The 23,314-nt window shown below is 41.8% G+C and overlaps 1 protein-coding gene across 1 annotated transcript in view; it reads right to left on the bottom strand.

The window, feature by feature from the left end:
* MAGI1 (membrane associated guanylate kinase, WW and PDZ domain containing 1) overlaps positions 1 to 23,314 on the bottom strand; it is a 609,319-nt gene that overhangs the window by 210,201 nt on the left and 375,804 nt on the right. The window contains exon 3 of the mRNA XM_024747645.1: positions 11,955 to 11,961. Within this exon, the coding sequence (XP_024603413.1) occupies positions 11,955 to 11,961 (7 nt within the window). The remainder of the gene's footprint in view (positions 1 to 11,954; positions 11,962 to 23,314) is intronic.

The following is a 23,314-nucleotide window of genomic DNA, read 5'->3' on the forward strand; positions in this document are numbered from 1 at the left end:
GCTGGGAAGCCATAGATTTATCTGCAATTACTTGCAAGTATCCCTTTCAAGTGGGACAGAAACCTAAGAATGAGTCATGGGTCATGGTTCTTTGACCTTTGAAAAAGCATATAAAAACAGAGGGAAGAAGAAGAAAATCATGTGACATCCCAAATCCTTATACCCTCAGCCTCCCTAAAAATAAATTCGAAGTGCATGGGTAAAAAGATATCAAGAGCTATAGCACTAAAATAAATGGAAAATGTAATAGAGCTACAATTAAGCAAATACCCCTAGATTCAAGACAGGGCCTCACAAAACTTTTTGTGTGATATCCTTGGTGAGTTGAGTATAAAGAGTAGGCATGCTTTCCTTGACTCATTTATTCATTCAACCACTTCATTCACTCCTTTCATGCACTTGGTATTATACTAGACACTGGTGCTACAATGGATAACGTGGACCTGCCTACATAAGTTCACCTGAATCAGTGATACTGATATTTGTAAGGAGAATTATTATTTGCTGAATGCCTACTACATGTTGTGTTTATGCAATTAGCTAAGTTCATCCTAACACCCATCAGCAATTCGGCACTGAGACCATTCTACAGATGAAGTAACTGAATCTTACAGAGGTCAAATGATTTGCTAACGTCAGCCAGATAGTCAATGACAGAGCCAAGACTAAGTCCAGACTTGACTAATTCCTGTCATAAGCTTAACGTTTGAAAACAAGATGTTTATACTGTATAGCACAGGGAACTATATTCAGTATCTTGTAATAACCTAAAATGGAAAAGAATATGATATTCTTTATAGATATATTTTTTCAGGTTCTTATATATATATATACACATAAGTACATATATACATATATAAATCACTTTGCTGTACACCTGAAACTAACACAATATTGTAAATCAACTATACTTCAATTTAAAAAAAGAAAATAAGATGTTTATAAATGTTTGAAAGTATCAAACTTTTGGTATTTTGTAAAAAATCAGGCAAGCCAAATGTTAGCAAGACTGAGTGACAGCTGGTGCATTCCATTAAAATTTGTGAATAAAAAAAACTCTACTTTAAAAAATGGATAAAAGATACTTCACCAAAGACATATGGATGGCAAATACACACATGAAAACATGTTCAATATCTTAGTCATTTGGAAAATTCAAGTTAAAATCACAATGAAATACCCCTACACTATGCATTAGAAAGTCTAGGGGGGAGAAACCTTTTTTTAAATTTGACAATACCAAGTGCTAGTGAAGATGCAGAGCAACTGGAACCCTCAAACATTACTAAGGGAGAATGCAAAATGGTACAGCTTTGTGGAAGACTCTGGCAGTTCCTTATAAAGTTGCACATACTTACCACATGACCCAGTGATCTCACTCCTAGGTATTAACCCAAGCTAAACGAAAACCTATGTTTACACAAAACCTCTCCAGTACACCTTTGATTTTTTCCCCTGGGGCTCTGAGCCTGTTCTCTTGCTTCCTTTGGAAGCTCCTTTATTGCCTTTGCTTATAATCCCCCCAAACTGGAAAGAACTCAACTGTCCTTCAGCTAGTGAATGGATGAACACACCATGGTACATCCATACAATGGAATGCTATGCGGCCAGAAAAAGGATCAAATGTGATACCAGCAACAATATGGATAAACCTGAAATCTCTTTTGTTAAGTGAAAGAAGCTAAATCTAAAAGCTTCATACTATATGATTCCATTTATACGACATTAGGGAAAAGGCAAAATTATTAAGAACAGAAAATAGATGGTTGCCTACAGGTGGAGGAAGAGACTGACAACGAAAGGGTAAGAGGAGGGACTTCCCTGGCAGTGCAGTGGTTAAGACTCTGTGCTTCCACTACAGGGGGCACAGGTTTGATCCCTGGCCGGGGAACTAAGATCCCACGTGCCACGCAGTGTGGCCATAAAAAGGTGGTGGGGGTGGGGGGTAAGAGGAAAGAATTTTGCCCCAGGGTGGGGTGGGGGTGGGGGGACACAGAACTATTCTGTATCTTGAATGGAAAGGTGGTTAGAAGACTGTATGCATTTGCCAAAACTCAGAGAACTATACAGCAAAAAGAGCAAACATTATTGTAAGTAAATTCTAAATGGTAAATAAAATTCACTTCAAAAAATTGTGGTTTCAACATGAGAAATTAAACATAGATGCATTAAAATACTTAAAACTCACCTAGATTACAGCCATCTCAAACTACAAGTAGTCTTCTTAAAGACAAAATGTTGGAACATACATATTTTCCAACAGGCAAGTAACAGACTTTTTTTGTTTAACACCCTCTTTCTAGTTGGCAAGTAGAACAGTTCCCCCTCAGAACCTTCACTCGCGGTGCAGGAGAGCTTCTGGGATGGGGGGAGGCAGGTTTCTCTTCAGTCTGTAATGTCACAAAATCTGCTGTAGCTAATGTATGTCTTTACAGGGGAGAAACTGTCATGAAGCTGTAATTTTCCAAAGGCTTGCTGGTTTCCCATTAGGGAAGATACACCATAGGAATAACCTGGTCAATTGCCCTGGGAGTTTCCATCCTCATCTACTGCTGGGTCGGTGCTTTGCTATCAAAGTCACCGTTAGTTCCTTTTGACATCTTTTGCCATTCCCCAATAAGATATCTTTGGGCCCCCAAATCTCTCTTTACCTTGATGCTTTTTTACTGTCATTGGAATATTAGCCGCACCTTCTACTCCACTTCTTTGCATGACATATCATAACACAAAGACACCAAGCAAAAGCACTCGATCAGCAAGCACTTTACGAAGTGTCTGGCAAGCCAGAGCAGCTCCCCTTGGCACTGTTGGGAGAGCAAGGCTCTCGGACCTCAATTCCCCAGCACACATATGGTCCCCTCCCTGGGGCTGGAGAGCCTGTTCTCTTGCTTTCCTTAGAGGCTCCTCTGTGAACAGACCCAGAGCTCAGGCACATCTGCCTACCAAAGACTCTCTAAAAACCTATACTACAAGTAATTCAAAGCATGAAATGAAAATCGATGCCTTCAACTCCTGTAAAGATGAAAACAGGAAGCTGCCAGAGACTCCGTGTTCCTTCATTTTCCATGTCAGTTTCCAAGAATACAGATATCAGTATGTTATATGAGAATAAAATGGGAACAAGGGTGAAGCATTCCTCCCTAAATTTGACCCCATTAAGGCAGAGCTTTTGCAGTAAAACACAAGTCTGGTAGGGTTGTATTAATAGCAGGGAAAAAAAAATAACCACTTTAGAATGGACACTCACCAGAATAAAGATGACAAGCAACTCCCTATATACAAAAGTGCATTAAAACAATGAATTACTATGCTCTTGAATGGAAACCAAATCACACTGTTCAATCTGAACAACGCAGATGAAAGCCTCACCATTCTATTGGTGAGATGGGCAGTTCAAGTTCTACCTCTATACAGTTTAAACATACATGAAATAAGAGGGCTGAGCAAGAATACACTCTCAGAGTTCTCTTGCAATATTATGCTCTATAGTTTTATGAATTAGAAGAGCAGAGAGGGTAACAGCTTTTCTATCTTCCATTAAAATAAAGTTCCATGAGGGTAATCATTATACACCTGATACCTAGCAGAGTGCCTGGCATATACAATGTACTCAATTAATTTTATTTTTTCAATAAACTTTTGATGAATGATATTTGAGGTGGAATAAGTTTGCTTTGTCCCATCATTTGACTATTCTGTAAATAAGAAATAAACATTTATACACCCAGTTTGGGACTTCATGGTAGGCCTGGTAGGCACACAAAAATGCCTGAGACATGGAAACTCTCCTTGAATTTCTGACCTAGATAGGGAAATGAGAAATGATTACTGGAGAGAAGAACCATGTAGGCAAAAAGGATTTCCACTATATTACATAAGGGTTCAAAGCAGGGATAGGTCAGCGTGGACAGCTTGTAGTCTGCAGAGAAGGCTTCCTGAAGGGCACAGACATGAAGCCAATCCTTGACTGGTCAAGAAAGATCAAAAATGGCAGAGAAGGGACGCATCTCCAGAATAGGATACTAGATGGGGCAGCAGGATGAGATGCTTCTGGACTTTTATGTATTAACAAGATACTTTGAAAACAGGTCCAAACTTGCCATTTTGAACACCCACTTATACCATACTCAGGCTCATTTATCTTGCACTCTGCTGGACATTTCCACTGAGAGCTCCCTTATGACCTTCCGGTCTGCCTGGTCACTCTTCCCAGGACCCTGCATGCCATCTTGGACTCCTCCCTTTTCCTGTATCTCCCATTCCATCACTCACTAAGTTCTCTCTCCTGAATACCTCTTGGGCCTCCCCTCCTCCTTTGCCTTAACTTTTCACTTTGGCCATAGCTTCCCTGTTGGACCCCTCTGCGTTAATTTCATCCCCTAAATCAAACGTTGACAAACTTTTTCTGGAAAGGGCCCGACAGTAAATAGTTCAGGCTTTGGAGGCCATACAGTCTCTGATTCAACTACTATCAGTACCACTGTAGCACAAAAGTAGCCATAAACAATACATAAACATAGGACTGTGTTCCAGTAAAACGTCTTTAGCAAAAACAGGCAGTGGCCTGAGGATCACAGTTTGACAACCCTGTCTTAGATGTCTGCCAGAGTGGTTTTCAAAAGATACAAGTAAGACCATGTTATGCCCCACCCTAAACTCTTCTAAGACTGCCACTGCCCTCAGGATAAGTTCCAGGCTCCTTGGCAGGACATACAAGGGCCTCTGTGTCTCTCCCCTCTCTGGTCCCTCACAATTCTTATGACTACGCATTCAACAATCAATGACTCGATGCTTCCCAGAACTACTAGCCTCTCACGCCATGATTTGTCTCCCCATTAGTGTTTAATTAGCTGCTTGAACAATGCTGAATATGTTACATCCTCTTGCAGAGAGCTAAGTCCTCAAGCAATTAGTTTGTCCTACCAAGTATGACCTGCATCACCATTGTACAAACCTTCAGAGAGCACGGAAAATTTCTACGTCTTCCAGAAGCTGGATGGAGCTTCTGAGACCAGAAGACACGTGAGCTTGTAGTAAAAGGCTATAAAAAGTCTTTGACCTATCAAAGTGGCAAAACTCTAAAAGACGATATTAAGTTTTGGCATAGATGAAGGGAAATAAATACTCTTATACACATTGATGGGAACATATATCATACAATTCTTTTGGTAGAGTAATCTGGAAGTATTTTCGAATCCTAAAATGCACACACTCTTAAACTCAGTGATGCCACCTTCAGTTTAACCTAAGTTAAGATTCACAGTTGGGCACCCAGGTATATGTGCAAGGATGCTCCTTTTCAGCACTGTTTCTAGCATTCCACACCTGGGAATGATGACGGAAATCATGGTATAGTGATGTTCTCCATGAATTCCACACACCAAGCTCACTGTGCTCCTGACAGCCCACTTCCGTGGCTAATAAATCTCTCAAACTCAGTTAAGTCCAAAATGAAACTCCAGACGTTAAACCAAGAGATGACACAGCCCCAGCTCTCCCCATCCAGCAAACAGCAGCTCCATCCTTTAAGGTGCTCAGTTGAAAAAGAAACAAAAACAAAAAACAAAACCTGTTGTTCTTTCTCACACCCCTCATCTTAACCCATCAGGCAACTGTTTTGGGAACACTTTCAAAATACATCCAGCCACTTCTTACACCACCCCTATTACTACTACTACTCTGTTCTAACCACCACCATCTTGCACCAGGATTTCCATAACAGCTTCCTACCTGTGCTCTCTGCTTCCACCCATCCATATATACTTAACACATGACCTAAAGTGAGACTCTTCCAATGTTAATTGAGGCATGTCATTATCCCAATCAAGACCTTGCAACGACTATCATTTCACTCTGAGTAAAGTAATTAAAATGTTCTAAAATGCTTGGCATGACCTGTCTGCTCTCCCTTACACTTCTGACCTCTCCTTCCATACTTCTAGCCACTATTCTCTCTATTCCAGCCACTCTTCCCATAACACAGGTATCACTTCTGCCACAGGGCCTTTGCTCAGGGCTTTGTACTTCCGCCACGGGGCATCTGTACCTCACCCAGATACACACAAGTCTCCTTCCTTCATTCATTCAAATTTCTACTTAAATGCTACTTTCCCAGTGAGGTCTACCCTGACAACCCTGTTAAAAATTGCAACATGCCCCATCTCCATGGTCTTGACCACCTTACTTTACTCTGCTGCCCTCCATACCACCTTCTAATATACAAAATAATTTACTCACTTGAGTACATCTACTGTTTATTGTCTGTCTCCCTGACTAGAACATAAACCCCACGAGGGATCTTTATCTCTTTTGGTCAATAATATCCCAAGCACCTGGAACAGTTCCTAAAGGTTGCTAAATAAATATTTGCTGAATGAGTATCTTACAGGTTTTGTGAGAACAAAATGAACCAGCCCTAGCAAAGAGTCATCTAATAAATGTAGGTTCCAATTATTAGAAAGAATGAACTAAGCATACATGTACTAATGTGGAAAGTTGGCCATCTGTAATGGCAATAAGAAAAACCAAGCTACTAGTGTGCAAAGATAGTTGTTACAGCATTGTTAGTAATACTGAAAAAATAGTTAAATCTCTCCATCTAAGTAATAGTTAAATAGATTACGTCAACCCTCAAGCCCAGGCTTTGGCTACCAGGACGTTGTTACCAAGAATTAGGTAGGAATATTTGTTTTATCATATTAATGTGTCAATTTCAGGTAGGGAAAAAAAGTTGTTATTGATTGAACAGAATGTAGAGTGTGATACCATTTACTTTGAAAGAAAAAAGAGAAAAAAAGTTGCGTGTGTATATACTAATGTAAAAAGGGAGAGAAACCAAATTTATGTATATATATAAATTTTTATATTTAAAAATATATTTTAAAAATATGTTATTTTTGAGAAGTAAGGCTGAGGAGAGAATGAGGCTCATGTGTAATTTTATACTGCATTGTTTCATTGTGCAAGCAATCAAGCAAACCTCAGTTTCACCAACCACAGTAATTTTTAGGCACAAACTTCTCACAGCTGCAAGATTTCATTTTAACTAATCATTTCAACCTTATTCCCTACTCCCTGAGCTTATTAGGACTGAATTAACACAGATTCTAATACAAGCTCTAGGAGGGCAGGGGGATTTTGTCTGTTTTGGTCACTGAGCTATCCCTAATACCTAAAAAGTGCCTGGCACATAGTAGGCACTCAAATGTTTATAAAGTAAGTTAGTTCTAATATGAGACCACCTCCAGGTAAAAATATAAGTAATGAATGAAAGGGTTTAAAGAAGAAATAGCAAAGGCCTCCATAAACTAGAGTATTAAGCCTCACAATAAGGAGTTAAACGTTTTAGACTTTTTTGCTTCCCTTTCAGGTCTCTATTACAACCGTTAAGTGTTTTTAAAGCAACTCTCTTTGGCATTGCTCCACAATTAATTAGAAAATTATGGCACTTTCTGTCTCATAGGCAAGTTACTTAATATGGTTGTTGTCAAATTTGTAGATTCCCACTGATCTCATCTTTATTGCGGCAAAGAAGTATACTCAGTGCGATAATTCAGAACCCAGGTCAACTATAGTGGGACAGGTCGTGGGAAAAGGAGATTCTCTAATCAGGAGAACAGCCCAGCATTTAGGATCAATTAAACAGTGAGTAGAAATCTAAATGCTTTTTAAATTTCCAACAGAACTACAGGAAAAACTAGCTGGTTTGTGGGAAAGAATGTATGTTATTAAAAATGAGGGAAAATGGTGTTTCCTTTTTTTATTTTTAAAATGATTTTTCATGGAGTTGTGCTTTTTGCTCTGTTTTGCTAAGAGTAGCTCCACTCCAGGAAATAACTCAAAGTTCTTAACAATGACTGGTCTAAGTTCTCAATGCATCCACTCATTCATCCACTATTTGTTGAACACATGTTACGAGCTAAGTGTTGGGCTTAGAACTGGGATATAGAAAGAGAAATAAGTGAAAACCCCCAGGGACAAAACTGCTACGCCTCACAAAACAGAGTTACATGCACTACGCTTTCTTGCTGCCCTTGCAGGTTAGATAACCACAAATGTCAACACGGTCAAATTTTTTTCATTCAAGAACCTTCAGCCTAGTATTCATTTTTGTTTTTTGTTGTTGTTGTCTTGTTTTTTGCGGTACGCGGGCCTCTCATTGCTGTGGCCTCTCCCGTTGCAGAGCACAGGCTCCGGACGCACAGGTTCAGCGGCCATGGCTCACGGGTCCAGCCACTCCGCGGCATGTGGGATCTTCCCGGACCGGGGCACAAACCCGTGTCCACTGCATCGGCAGGCAGACTCTCAACCACTGCGCCACCAGGAAAGCCCTAGTAATCCATTTTTAAGACCTCCTCTTTACTCTCATGCTTACAATCTTCTCAAACATCTTAGTAAAAATTAGGTAATATTTTCCCCATTCTGTTTTTAAATCTGACAGCCTATCGAAACTTTAAGGGATACCAACCTCATTAGAAGAAGAAATAAAAATCAGCAACAGCAGCTCTGGAACTGTTATCAGGTAAAAACAAAAACAGGTATCTAGACAGCCTTCAGTCATCAACTCCATAGACTACTGGGAAGTGAATGGGTTTAGTGCCATTTTTATCAAATCAGTGAAAACGGCCTATCACAGTCTTTCAGAGGCACTGTTTGGGCATAATTCTCCTGGCTGTGGGCATCCTAAATTGATCATGTAGTTGTGCTAGAGATTCCCAAGGGCAGAAACTTGCATCAAGACCCGGTAAGCCAGCAAGATCTTTGCACTTAGTGTTTATAATACTCCAAAAGCCGAAAAGTCACCCAGAGCCGACCGGCTGTCAGACACAGCCATCAGCAGAATTACTGAATTAATGGTTGGCATTGCTGGTTTTTCTTCCCACCAGACTTCTCAAAAATGCTCTGACAGTTTTCCTGGTGCCAGAGGGTGTCAGTATGACTGCAAGGGATGTGCTTACATTCAAATATTTGGGGTCTGACTATCAACATAAAAACATTTTCAGAAAGAAGAAGAAGCAAACATGCTGAGAAAATGGTGCTCACCATTTTATAACTGGATTTTGCCATGAAAATACACCCATGTATTGGGTGTATTGATGGAGGGTGGATCTTGTGATTTTCTAGTACTATCATCTCTATGTTTACTTTTCCCTTTAGAAATCCTTTTACCTTTAGTTATAGGTGTCTCCCAAATTCTCTTCCCTACAGCAACCCTAATGAGCCAGGATCATGGATCTGTATACTTATTGGGATTATTAAATCAGCAATCTCTACTGATATCACATCACCTGCTTTATGTGACACAGCATAGGGGCAAACAAAAATTACAATTTAATTTTTCAGTCACTGGTATCACTTAATCAAGGTGATTGGCTCCTTTGTGAATCTGGGAGTCTCATTCTCTCTCTCCTCTTCTTCCTCTCCTCTACCCACATCCATATGCTAAGAGAGAATGGAAAATAAGGGGGAGAGAGGGAGTGCCTCATCAGAAGCCTCTGCCACATGTGCCTTAGTAATACCAGCTACTGTCATGGCTTCTGTGGTACCTTTAATGCACGGGCATAGTTTGTCTTCTTATACTTAAGAATGTCAAGGAGCTACAGCTGTTGATCACAAAGACAGTCCTAGGTATCGGAAAAATACACCAGGTTGAGGCGGTCCTTTCTGTTAATGAAACTATTACCTGAAAGTTTTCAGAGAACCTGGGTTCCATGGTTGGTAGCTCCAGGAAACACACCATGGACCATATCACAAACTGCTTCTTCTGACCTCAGTTAACTTAAAAGGCAGCGGGGCTCCGGTCTCCCCCGGGGAGGTCGCATGATAAACACAACTGCCCATGTTTTTGCTCAGCACAGACCAGCAAGCAGGTAAGACTCAAGTTTAAAGGTAATAATAGACCCATTCAGGAGCTATAATTAAGTGAAAAGAACAACAAGCTGATCCCACATCTCTTTATTACAAGCACAACAAATCCAAATACCAAAACCCAAACATTTTTTTTTACTGCTGCCACAGAAATACAGCCTAAGAAAGAAACTACATAGGGATGCAAGTGAGTAACCTTCAGCATTTAATTTGGTGGGGTCCGGGTAGGGGGGTTCAGGGTTAGAGACCAGTATCATCAGCAGGGAACTTTTCCCTCTGGCCCATCCCCTTTTCCCAAAATAGAAGAGGAAAGATATTGGAAGGGTAGAGCAGACTGCTTCTGTTTGCTCAGTTGAGAAATGGAGGGATCAAGTCTCTGTTGATACCATTCATCTGCTAAAGCTTTCAACATCACTAAAATTCGTTGGCAAGTGATGAGCTGCATCTTGTTGACAAGTTCCAGTGCAAGTTAAATCACAAAAAAACCTAAGAGCATATCCAATCAGTACTTGAGGGCTTCCAAAGTTATCAAAAAACACTAATTTTTAGAAGGTAATACAGGTGATAAAAGACAAGTTTTTCTCAACTAAGAAATGCATCTATTTTCCCAGAACCAGAAAGACAATATGTTATTCTTGGGTTGCTAAGTGCATATACATGGGGTTCATGTGCATTGTATACATACCCCCAGTCAAATATTTTTAATATTAAAAAGTCATAATGACCTCATGCAAAAGCTTCCAGTTTTATTGGAGCCCCCAACAAACATGCCTGAACCTTCTGAAAGCACTGAATTCAAGAGGAGTGTAAAACAAACAAACACAACAGGCAACAACGAAAACCAGCAAGGCTTTTCTGGTCAGCACACACTCATGAGTACTCTAAATGACTCTCAATTGACAAAGTGAGAGCATGGTAAACCCTAGGAAAGAGAAAAGGACACTACATACCTCCTAATCCTTATAAGTATGCTCACATGCCCTCAAATAATTTGGCTCAGAAACAAATCCATTCTCTTTGTGTTTGAGGCAAAGTCTGTGCTCCAACACCATGGACATGACAGCTTCCTTGCATACTCCACTGCTGCCTGGTACTCAGGTCAGACAGACTGAGGACTTGGGAAGGGGAAGGGCCAGCCTTCATGCCTCTTTAAACACTCGCCTCCCCCTTGCCCAGCCTTCCTGGCTTGGCCCATTCACTTACAAGAACCAGAAATGAGAGAAGAGCCTTTCGGCTCCCAAGCACTCAGCAAGCCAGAGACTCTAGATCCTGCTTTCTATTTTCTGGTTGCCCACAGACATGCATACCTTATCTAGATGAGACAGGGCTCTGATACATACATGTTAATTTCCAGGAAACTTAAAAAGCCTTCTGCACGTACTCTCTTTCTTTTAAAAATGGGGAAAACGGGAGGAGGGTACGGCAGCTCATTCCCCCTTTCATTTCCCCGGGAGCTTGTAAAGCCCTTCAAAGTGCAAAGGCATTTGCCCACCGCGCCGAGGACGAAGTAGCTCAGCCTCTCCCCGGCCTTCCCCAGCCTGGGCGCCGGAACAATGCAGCAACATACATTTCCCAACACCTGCTGGAGCCTATTAATATGCACGGGGACGTATTGATTTTTCCCCCCATCCCTTCCCCTGCCCTCCACACTGAGCAGGCTTTCATCTCTTCCTCTACCATCCATCGGGAACTCATTTCGGCGGCCCCCTCCCCCTCCCACCGCCGGTCCCCATTCAGCCGAGCCCCTCGCTCGAAAGCCCAGGCTGACGAGCACACTTTGGAATGCACTTCATTAAAATTTAGCTGCCCGATTCCAACCTGCAATGCGGAGGAGGCAATACAAAGAGCGCGCCACACTTCCTCCAGCATCTCCTTCAAAAGCCCCATTGTTCGCCAGGCATCTGCTCCAGAGCCCGGCCTCTCCCTACCCACTGACCCCTGATTTTTTTTCTCCCCCAGCCCTCCCGCGCCCGCCCTGCCCGGCCAAACGGGCCTGCCCGGTGAATTAGAACGCAGCCGCAGCCATCTGGCCCTCCCAAGCTGGCCCGGTTTCTCCCCGCCCCTCCTCTCTGGTCCACACACCACACATGGCATCTTCACCTCCATGGATGTTCCCACAACCCAAGCGCAAACCTCGGGCGGCGGGGCGCCTCTGCCGCCTCCTGCCTGTGCCCAGGCTTCCTCCAGGGGCGGATCGTTCGAATCCAGAGGTGGGCAGGCGCCTGCGGGGGCGGCGAGGGGGCGATCTTGGACCACTTGTACTCGCCTGCAAATCCCAGCCCAATCGCCAAGATTAATCCTTCCCTTTGTGAGCCTGAAAGAGCCTCCCACCACTCCTGTCCTCGGCTCTGCTGCGGCTGTAAGAGAGGCGGAGTGGGGGGGGGATCCGAACCCCTTTCTAGGCGAGCTGGGGGCACCTCGGCCTCCTGACCACGGAGAGGTTTTGCGAGGGAAGAAGGCGCTGATGGCAGGAGCAGGTGACTGTGCGAGAAGGGAGAGGAGATGCCCAAGCTTGCGCCTTTTATATTACTGGCGACATTTCTAACACATGACAACAATTTCCATCTGTATTTAAGCCGGGAGTGTGAAAAAAGAGCATTACATCACAGAGCCCGGGTTCCTAGAGGCTGCCGGATATCTAGGCCAGGGGGATTAGGGCCCCACCTGCGGAGCGGCGGGAGCCCAGCGAGGCGGGCACTGCCTCTCCCGCCAGGCATGCCAGGTCCCCATCGCCCGCGAGGTCCTGGGGGAGCCCCTGGCCAAGGAAAGGCGGGAAATGAGGCTGCTCCATTTGCAAGACGCAGGAGGCTGTGTGGACGGGTCGGGGAAGCCGGAGGGGGGGAGGGGCGGGGAGGGTGTGTGTGATTCTCTTGGTAGGGATGCAACCCTGACTTCCCAAGAGGGAGGGGCAGCAGGCTTCCAAGCGCCTTCAGGTAGGACCCACTGCTGCCCTTCTGCCTCTTCGCCAACTCTGGAGGAAATTTCAAAGATAAGAACTCTGATGTCTGAAATAACAGTTTTCCTTGGAGTTAAAGGTGGACGGAGAATAGCATATTAATTTGTGAAATCTACTTTCAAGGAATAGCCACGTCAAGAATTCAAGGTGGAAACTGGCTGAGAATCAAGCTGTTTCTTTAAGGCTTATCTCTGTGCCATTCAAATCCACTCTTTGAAACAATGTGTAAGAGCCTAGTGGTATCATCTCCACTCTGTTTCTGATGACGCATCCCTCCCCTATAGCCCCCACCCTCCCTAGCAAGAAAACTTTATTGAAAGCCCTCTGGCTCTAAAGGCACACATTTCTTCTCTATTGTCAAACGGCCAGTCCTTAGAAACATCAGCCACTCGTTGTAAGGCAGAGAACCCTGCAGACTGGCAAAGGAAGGAGGCGTCTGCTGCCTGCCTTTCCCCAAACCAGGTATGACAGAGCCACGTGCAACCATCCTCGGAGAATTCCTGACTCAGTTCGGACAGGAGGAGATAACGGGGCAGGAGGAATGTTCTGAGGGGATGAATGACAAGAAAATAAGAAAAGTGAGGGACGAAGCAAGGGACATGTCTCTTCCTGGCGGGAAGAGAGGACAAGGGCAATGAGGAACCTAGATTCAATGTAGAGGACCAGATTTCATGTGATGGTAAAGTGCAATGAGGGAGGAAAAGGTGAGAGGGCAGCAGAGCCATCCAGATCACAAGGTAACATAAATCTTTCCCTTGAATGCAGTATCGGCTGGGTTTTGCAGCAGATGAAAAAACAAAATGTGTTCCTTCGATATTTGCTACTCAGTAAGCAGTCACTGTGTGCACGTCTGTCTTGCTGTTTCCTGCACAAACCAGGATGTGGAGGGATGGCATTTCTAAAGCTCCTCATCCTCTGGTCACTTAGGATGGTCAAAAGACTCAACTCTGGAGTCAGACTCACTGGGCTCTAGTCCCGTCTCTCCACTTTCCTGCTCTGGGCATGGAGGTAACTTACTTGCTAGGTCTGCACCTGTTGCTCCATGTGTAAAAGGTACCAAAACTACCTACTTGTCAGGATAATATATACTAGTGCCTGACACAGTTCACCACACATAAAAGGTGCTTCTAAATGTCACCTATCATTGTTATTATGATGTCATCTCTATATAAAGAGTACTCACAAAATGAAAGCCCCCATCTTCTACTTCTGAGGACACCTGCAAACCGGAACAGCTCCCAGGGCTTAGCAAAATGCACACACCAGCACCCTGGATGTCACTCGGCAGTCAGAAACAGTGAATGAGACACCTTGGAAGAAAAACATTTTCGTTTGCTTCATTCTTGTCTCACATCTACTTTTAGGAAGATGGAAAGGCCTTGAGAGCCGAATGCAAAGTATTAGCTTACATTTTTGGTTTGCGAGAAACAATAAAAACTTAAGGGGTTGGTTTCTTTATCAACCATGTACATAATACATGTGAACATTTACATCATTTCCCCTCTCGATCATCATCAAAAAAGAAGAAAGAAAAAGGAAAGCTGATTCCACATAAAACTCTCAAAAGCCTTTAGCTACAACCTAATGCTGAAAAATGGAATTTGTGTGTTATTAGTTTTCCACAAGAAAATGATTGTGCCGAACAAATTAAATTGCTCTTTTGCTAGGAATCTGCTTAGAGACTGCACCGATGGGAACAAAAATATAAAAGCCATTCTCTTTATGAAACAAAGAAGGGAACTTTTATTCAATAAGTATTCAAGGATGTAGCTTTCCAATCTTCAATAAGGGGAGAAAAATAGCCCTAATTTGGTTTGGAAATACGCCTAACAATAACAAATTATTTTCAACTAGAGCTCCAGAGACCAGGTTTCTCTATGTATAAGTGAGGCACAATGAAAAGATTCCATGAAAATCTACTTGGTTTTTAATCAGTGTAGATACTTGATCTCAAAAACTGAGACTCTCTGAGCTTGTGTGGTCTTCAGCCTAAGCCAGGAGAGATGCTTAATTGCATTTCTTCTGAATTTTCTTTTGTCACACACAAAAAATGAAAATCAGTAAGATCCTGGGCTAACCTTCCTTCCTGGGTGTCTGACTTCTAAACCTTAAGGTCGAGCTATGCAGTGTCTTGAGGGCACAGTTTAGAGTGGCAGCAAAATGTAGACACTTCTTTACAACACTATTTAACAAACAACTGAAAGAAAAGGGCCAAGAATTTCCTTGACTGACTGTGTTCAAAGCAATTACAGAAATGACTAGGAATCAGACCAATTAAATGTTGTGGAAAAGTGACCACTTGGGAGGCAACAGAATGTAGTAGTTTTCACAGTGGCATTTCGCGCCACCCTAGCTGCGTTCAAAACCCACCCCTCTGGCTCTCTCTTGATGTGAATCATTGGCTAAGAGACTCCACCTTGCTACACCTCCACTTTCTCACCTGTAAAATGGGAATAAAGAGCTCCTGCCTCATAGGATTGTTATGAAGACTAAGCGAGTAAATACTGGGCAACGTACTTACATGAGTGCCTGGCACAGAGAAAAGTACTCAGTAAGTGTTAGTTATTACTATCACATCAATCATTTCTAACATTTAGGTGTGGATTTCCTCTAAAGGCTTGCTCTGCATATGTCTTCCCTTCAATATGTATTAGCACATACCAAGTACAGAGCACTGTTGGGTGTAAAAGGAAGTATAATACATCTATAGGGTTGAAAAAAAAGACTTTATAGGTATTTTTAAATAGAAATGTCCTTTGGATAAAATTATATTCAATTTTATTATGTGACATAATACAGGCCACCTTCATGGAGTAAAATGCAATAAAAACAGAAATTAACAGAAAAAGAAGGAAAAATTATCAATAATAATAAAATCTGTGGGATAGACCTAGATTCCTACACAGAAGGGAATTATAGCCTTGAATGCATTTATTAGCGAAGAGGAGAGACAGAAAATTAATGACTTATGCTTTCTATTCATGAAGCTATAAAAATAAAAATGAAATGAAGTTAAAGAATTATCTCCTCACCCCCTTTTCCTAGCTTTCATAAAGAAAAAATCATGTCCCAGGCCAGGATGCTTTACAGACAGATTTTACCAAGACTTTCAAAGAAGACTGTGGTACCCTTTATGTAAACCAAACACACACACTCTCGCTCTACTATATATTATCCATTTTCTGTGGATTCATATATATATTTATGAATGATTAGAAAAATATCCCAGAGGAATAATTTTAAATGGCAATCTATGGTCACCTTTGGGGAAGACAAATGAAAACAGTATGAAGGTGGGATGGTTAAGAGGATATTAAAATTTATTGTGATGCTTTTGTTTTTAATGAAAAATGGGTATGTATTGCTTACATAAGAGAAAAATTAATTTGGAATGAAAAAAATTAAGGTGTTCACTGGAGACCTGGACTAAATTTTCCATGCCATTGAGTGAACCATGGAGGGTAGATAAGAGGGAAGTATTATTACCACCAAATGGCGATTTATTCTAATTGTAGGCAAAATTCCTAAGGAACTAAAGCAGTAGCCGGGTAATTTCTATAACACCAAAATTTTCTTAGTTCTAAGATGTCATTAATTTTAAGATACATCTATGAATTAACAGCTTTCCAGGAAAAAAGAAAACTACCACATTAAACATCTACATCTATGTTCAACAACAGCCAAATGCAGAAAAAATTATTGATTTCTTACTTTCTGAGAATCAAGAAATAATAGTGCTAACAGACCAAGGGAGATACTGATAAAAATGAAAAACGCTCTTCAAATGATAATAAGTTAATCTGTGTTGTTTAGATTCTGCAGCCAAGTTCTGTCTGGAAAATGATGTCTAGTTAGATACGGACATAAGTTTATAATGATTATAAGAAATAACAAATATTTTGGTTATTAAGGAAAATAGTGTTAGGAAGGAAAACAGAAGTGTCTCCTTATATCTGATGCTTTTTAAAGTGACCAAAGGGCCTGAATATAATAAGATCAACATGTAAGAGAAGAGTGATATTGGAGTTTCTATTGTTCATGTTTTTTCATGACTTACGGAAGATAATGACTTTCATATGTCAAAGATAAATGACGTATCACTTAGCTTTGGGTATTTATATACCCAAAGAGATGGGTATTTTCCTTATAATAACCTTTGATTTCCACCATTAAAAATATATATATCAGCTTGAGATAGTATTTTCCAGCTGGATTTTAACTTGAGTTGCCACGGAAGTGTGAGGAAGAGACCCCTTTATGAAGAAACAACTCCATTGACAATTCTCTGGCTTTTGTAAGTCAACAGGGGGATCAAACAGCAAATGGGAAATCAACAGAATCCTTATGGCTTTCTTCAACAAGAAACGGAAATAGGGCAGACATGGAACATTTACCTTCAAGTGCCACAATTCTAGCATTACTTCTCTTCAAGGTGTGAAAGATGACCATCTTCTTGGATGGAACACAAATGAGCTTTTTCTACAGGTTTTCCAAGAAAATGCAGAAAAAGCAAGCTTCCAGCTATTACAGCCGAAAATGGCTCATGCAATGCAAATATGCAATTTAAGATACCTAAAGAAGAAGAATGATCCTGCAATGCACCATCAAAGTTCCAGGAACCTCAGACTTTGATTGCACAAGGGATGCTCTCAAAATTGACTCTTTACATTTGTATGACCATATCTGTCTACAAATGACCTGTTTTACAAGACCACACCCCTCCCTCCTTGAAGCTGTGCAACTTAACATTGAACCTACAGTATCATCTTTGTGTCTTTTGACTCCTGCTGCCTTCAGGACACAAATTAGGACTCCCAACAGTATATTCACCATATGAATGTTAGAACTTGTCACTATACTCATGTACCAGCCAAATGAGATTCTGAATACATCTGTCACAATAAGTAAGTAAAGGGGGCATGAAACACAGATTTGATATTTGCCAGGGAGTGTGATGTGAAAGGCAAGTGTGCTTCTTGGGGGCGGGGCACCACTGTAGGGAGTGCTTATCTTCTTGCAGATATGCAAAGACTCAGGGATAGAGAGCCCAAGAGCTGACAATAAAAGAAAAATTCGCCCATGGGGGCCAACTAGTCCTTTCCAGTTGGCCTATCCTATCCTACCTTTAGGGTGTGCTGAAGGGCTTTCAGCAGATCAGAGTTAATGAGGAAGACAGAATGAGTTAAGCCTACAGCATGCACCATTTGAATGTGCCTATCAGTGGGCCTTATGTTAGTAAATTATAAATAGTCCAACTCGGCCTTGATCGTGCCTGAGTCACACAGCAGACTTATCTCAACTGTAACTGCTCTAACACTAAACGTTGTAGTGGAAGAATTACAGAGGCCAAATCCTGCAAGAAAGCCCATATTCATCCACAACCCAGAGATAAGGTCTAGCAAGTGTTCCTGGTTACATGGAAAGACCCTCTCCTCCTCTGCATCACTCCACTCTGCTCACTAAACAGTTGTCATGGAAATAGAGTGTGCACAGCGACTCATCAGATACATGGATATATTTCTGCAGTTTGAGCACCTGTTACCTGCCAGGGCCTCTCTTGGTGCTTCTTATGGATTATGTCACTCAACTCTCACCACAATTCTATTGGGATGGTACTACTGTCCCCATTTTATAAATTAGGAAACCTCCGGGAAGTAATTTATCCGAGATCACAGAGCCAGAGAATGGAGGGGCTGTTTGTCAAACCTAGTTCTGTCCACATCCGAAGCCCGTGTTTACTCAGCAGTCACACCCTGTGCCTCTCAGCAGTCTGAGAGTCTGAAAGGAGGCTGCTTTTCCAGGAAGTTCCCTACAAACCAGTTTCCGGTCACTGCTGATACGGGTGCTCAAGGCGAGTTTCAGTAACTGCCTGTGTCACTAGGATATGTTTCCTCTTCTGATTTCTACGTATTTTAGGAATATATAATGCATCACAGGAATATGCTTTGGGATGCCCATATCAACTCCAACACACACGAATCTGGGGTACAAATGGGCATCCTGTGCTGGGTGCTCCCACAGTAGAGGACTCTCTCCCCTTCTGGCCTTCCCACCTCACGCCGCAGCTCACACTACTCCCTGAAACAGCCATTGCCTCCGCCCCTGAAACAGCTATACACTTGGGCTGGCAACAAGCCTCCTAACAGAAGTGGTCCATTCAGCATCTTCAACACCATCACCACCATCCTATCACGGCTAGCACTATCACCATGACCGTGACCCATCCCAGAATCCTCCAGATGTGAAGTGGTTACAGGAGACCAAGATTGTGCCAGGCCTCCTGACAACCTTTTAAGGAAGTAATTGTTACTCCTATTTTGAAAATGAGGAAACGAAGTCTCAAGAAGCTGGCTGACAAAGAAGAAAGAGGAAATAAAAGACATGCTTCCCACCACTACCCAGGGCAGGCAGATTTCTTTAATTGGGTCCTACATCTGCATTTTATCTTATTCTCTTCTTTTCAGAAACTCTCTTCTGGTTCTCATTTGTCCCAGTTGCAAGCACAAAATTCTTAGGAGAATAGATAAGACTTCTAGTGATCCTTTGTAAGAGATCAGTCACTTTGGCCTACTATGTATTATGCATATGGCCACTGTCTTTCCTTTTGTGCTGCTAATATAAAAAAGAAAAAAGGACATTGGGAAAGAGAAAGAAATATATTAAAATATCTTAATGGGCTGCTCATCTGACATTAGAATAGATTTTTTTCTCAATTTAGATACTAGTCACCCATGCCTTCTCTGTGCTTGGAACCACAGCTAGTCATTAACATCCACTTCTTCAAGTTATCCTCACCACAACCTATAAAACAGGTATTACTGGACCCATCCTATACATGCAGCTCAAAACGGTGAGGCAACCTGCCAGAGCACCACTAATAAGAAGCAGAGTCAGGATTAAAACCCAGCTGTTTCTACAAATCAGCAAGAAAAAGACAAACTACCCAATTAAAAAGAAAAATGGGAAAAGATTTCAACAGGTATTTCACACAAAAAAACTCTCCAAATAGACAATAAACATTTGAAAAGGTGCTCAATATTCTACATCAGAAAAAATGCAAATTCAAATCATAATGAGATACCACTGCATATCCACCAGGATGACAAAACGTTGGAAAGGCTGACAATAGCAAATGTTGGTGAGGACAAGAAACAACTGGAACTCTCACGCATGTAGGTACTAGTGCAAGTTGGTACAATCACTTTGGAATCTGTTTGGCAATATCTGTTGTAGCTGAGCCGCTTATGCCTACATATGCCTACACAGGGAACCAACAATCCTAGGTAGGAAATGAGTGCACACATCCACTTATATAAGAAAGCTCCTTTCTTGGTGGCGCAGTAGTTAAGAATCCGCCTGCCAATGCAGGGGACACGGGTTCGAGCCCTGGTCCGGGAGGATCCCACATGCCGCGGAGCAACTGGGCCTGTGCACCACAACTACTGAGCCTGCGCTCTGGAGCCCGTGAGCCACAACTGCTGAGGCCCGCGCGCCTAGAGCCGGTGCTCCGCAACAAGAGACGTCACCACAGTGAGAAGCCCGTGCACCGCAGCGAGGAGTGGCCCCCGCTCACTGCAACTAGAGAAATCCCGCGCGCAGCAACAAAGACCCAATGCGGCCATAAATAAAATAATTAATTAATTAATTTTTAAAAAAGAAATAAACTTCCCAGCAGTAGCTAAAAACTGGAGACAGTTTAAGTCAACAGAAGAATGGATAAAGATGGTGGTACATTCATATAATGTGAGACTAGACAGCACAACAAAAAATCAAACTACTGCTACATGCAAGCAATGTGGATGACAAAGAAGTTAGAACAAAATAATACATACTGTATTTATATGAAATTCAAGAGCAGGCAAAATAGTCTAGGGGGGTAAGTCAGAATCAGGATTACCTCTGGGAGAGAGGAGAAGTGCTCAATGGGAGGAGACACAAGTGAGCCTGCTGGAACACTCAGTGTTCTGTATATTGATCTCGGTAATGGTTACATATGTGTGTATGTGTGTGTGTGTGTGTGTGTGAGAGAGACATGTGGGTGTGCACATGGATGTAAAAATTCATCAAGCTATGCACTTAAGACTTACGTGACTTATTATATGTGTTTTATTTATTTTCTACCTTAACTTTTTTTTTTTAAGGTCTCTGTTAGAACCCAAATACACCTAGCTCCTTTAATGGTCAGTGAGTGTTGTGCTCTACTGCCAGAGTCTGGAACAAGGGGAAGAAATGGACCAGTCTGTGGTGTAAGGAAAGGAAAAAAAGAGAGACGGGGTAAGAAATTGAAGGAGGGAAGGACAGTGGGAGGGAGGAAAGAACAGAGGAAAGGAGAAAGGCTGATGTGCCATGCCAGGCCAGGCCCCTAACACATACAACATGAATTCAGAAAAAAAAAACAGCAAGAATTGTATCAACAAGTTATTGTTTTCAACTACTCCATGTTCCCTAAAGATACCCTATTTTTTAGTTGTATCTGACAGTTTGCTTCTCAGTTTGTAAATCATCCATATCTACAGTGAGAAGGTACAAAATTCCCCCAAAGGATACCAGACGGTGGTGGATTTGCATGGGGTGTCTGATTCTAGCCTAATGAAGGATGCTGAATGCCAACCTTTTAGCAGGTAGCCTATGTGAGGACTAGATTAAGCAGCAAACCTGAAATTCAACACAATCTATATTAGCCACAAATTTTCCACTGGGGCAAAAACATGTAGATTCTCAGACTTCTTTATAGTCACGTACCAAACCATCAGAACTCACACCAAATTTCCGTTCATCTGATGGTTTTATAGGATGTCTCATTCTCAAGTCATATATCTAGAGAATATTTTATCTACAACTTAGGCAACATTTTTTTCAAAATTCCTGTGAAATAGATGTGCTTCCCCCGCCCATATCACTAATTAAATGATGTTGACACTGAGCAAAACCATTTAGAGACGGAAATAAGGAATGTGCATCCCTCAAATCAGGTGATGATGAAAACTAAGAATACAGAAGTTGTAACTTCTGACAATCCTGTAAGGTCTGTTTGTAATGACCCTATCTTATGAGACAGGAAAGGAGAAAAATGTCAAGTTCATTTATGTACAGCAACTACAATTAGAAAGCCAAAGGAATAAATCTTTCAAGCTGGCTGACCTTGAAAATGACTTCATTTCTAGTATAACCAAATTCTGTCTCACTTTTCAAAGCAAAGCACTTAAGAGGATAGTATGGCCTCACTTCTAATAGGGAGGTCAGGGGAGGAGAGAAGTCCCAACTAGAAATGTGGCAACCTCCAAAGAAATGGTCCAAGGAATTAAATGTTCTCCTTCAGGAGTGTGAGAAATACAATCAATGAGAAGGCTGAGCCCTGGTACAACTGGGGTTCTGGAAGGGCCCATCGTGCTGCTTAGATAGTCCTTGGATGACTGTTACTTACCCTACTTTGGCTTCTTCCATTAACAAGCAACTGAACCTGGATCTGAAAGAGCCAAACCTTGGTCCAAAGAGTCATCTCGTAGCATCCCATACCTACTGAGGTTGCCGAGGAGGGGAAGGGGCAAGAAGATCTTTGACCCAGGTCTCCTATTCATGAAGAGCCTTAAATTTAGACTTTTGTTATGGTCAAATAAAGTTATGTCTACAGTTACAAAGATACACTAAAAAGAATGATAAGTATTTGCACTTGGGGTCTATTATCAGACTATACTGCCTTTAGAGTACCTTGAGTTAATGCTTTATACATCTTGCAATTGATGAACAGCACAATTATACTGCATTGCTATGTGTATGTTAAAAGTATTAATTAACTGCAAACATTAAAACCATGTCCTATCTTTTGCTGTAGCACTGGTTTTTGTTGTTGTTGTTGTCTTTAAATATGTCAGAAGACTCAAAAACATGAGTGGTCTGTTCTTGAGGAGTCATAAGGAGAGAGCACTGTGCAAAGGATTACATTATCTTCAGACTGGCCCTGGGATATTAAGATGCTTAATGGGTCTATTATACCCCTAATAAAGACTCCTTTTTAAAGAGGAATTAAGCCTAGAGATGTTCAATAGAGTCATTTGCCCATGGTTACATGAGTAGATGTTTCCTGATTCTCCCTAGGAAAGAGGTTCCGCTGTTTTTCCTTTTGTCTCTCTTTTTTATTTCACTTCCTAGTCACATTGATTCACTGGTCTCAAGACTGAGCTTGGTGCCTGTCCTTGTATGTCATATAGTCCTGGGCTTACCCTACTGTGGGATTTACCTTACTCTCTTATACCTGCCTCTTGTTAGTTATAGTGGTTGCCTACTATACTATAAACTCCCCGAGAGCAGGAAAGGTAACCAGTTTACCCCTAAAAGTTGAGCCTCTATTACTGTGACCTGCTCACAGTGGTATTCAATATGTGTTTGTTAAATGGACAGATAAATGGAATAAATGGACAATGGCTAGGTGAGTAGAAAGAAAGGTAAGGGTAAAGAAAGAAAGGTAAGAAAAAAGGGTAAAGAAAGAAAGGT

Source organism: Neophocaena asiaeorientalis, unplaced genomic scaffold (genome assembly GCF_003031525.2).
Source record: "Neophocaena asiaeorientalis asiaeorientalis breed wild unplaced genomic scaffold, Neophocaena_asiaeorientalis_V1.1 scaffold495, whole genome shotgun sequence".
Taxonomy (NCBI): domain Eukaryota; kingdom Metazoa; phylum Chordata; class Mammalia; order Artiodactyla; family Phocoenidae; genus Neophocaena; species Neophocaena asiaeorientalis.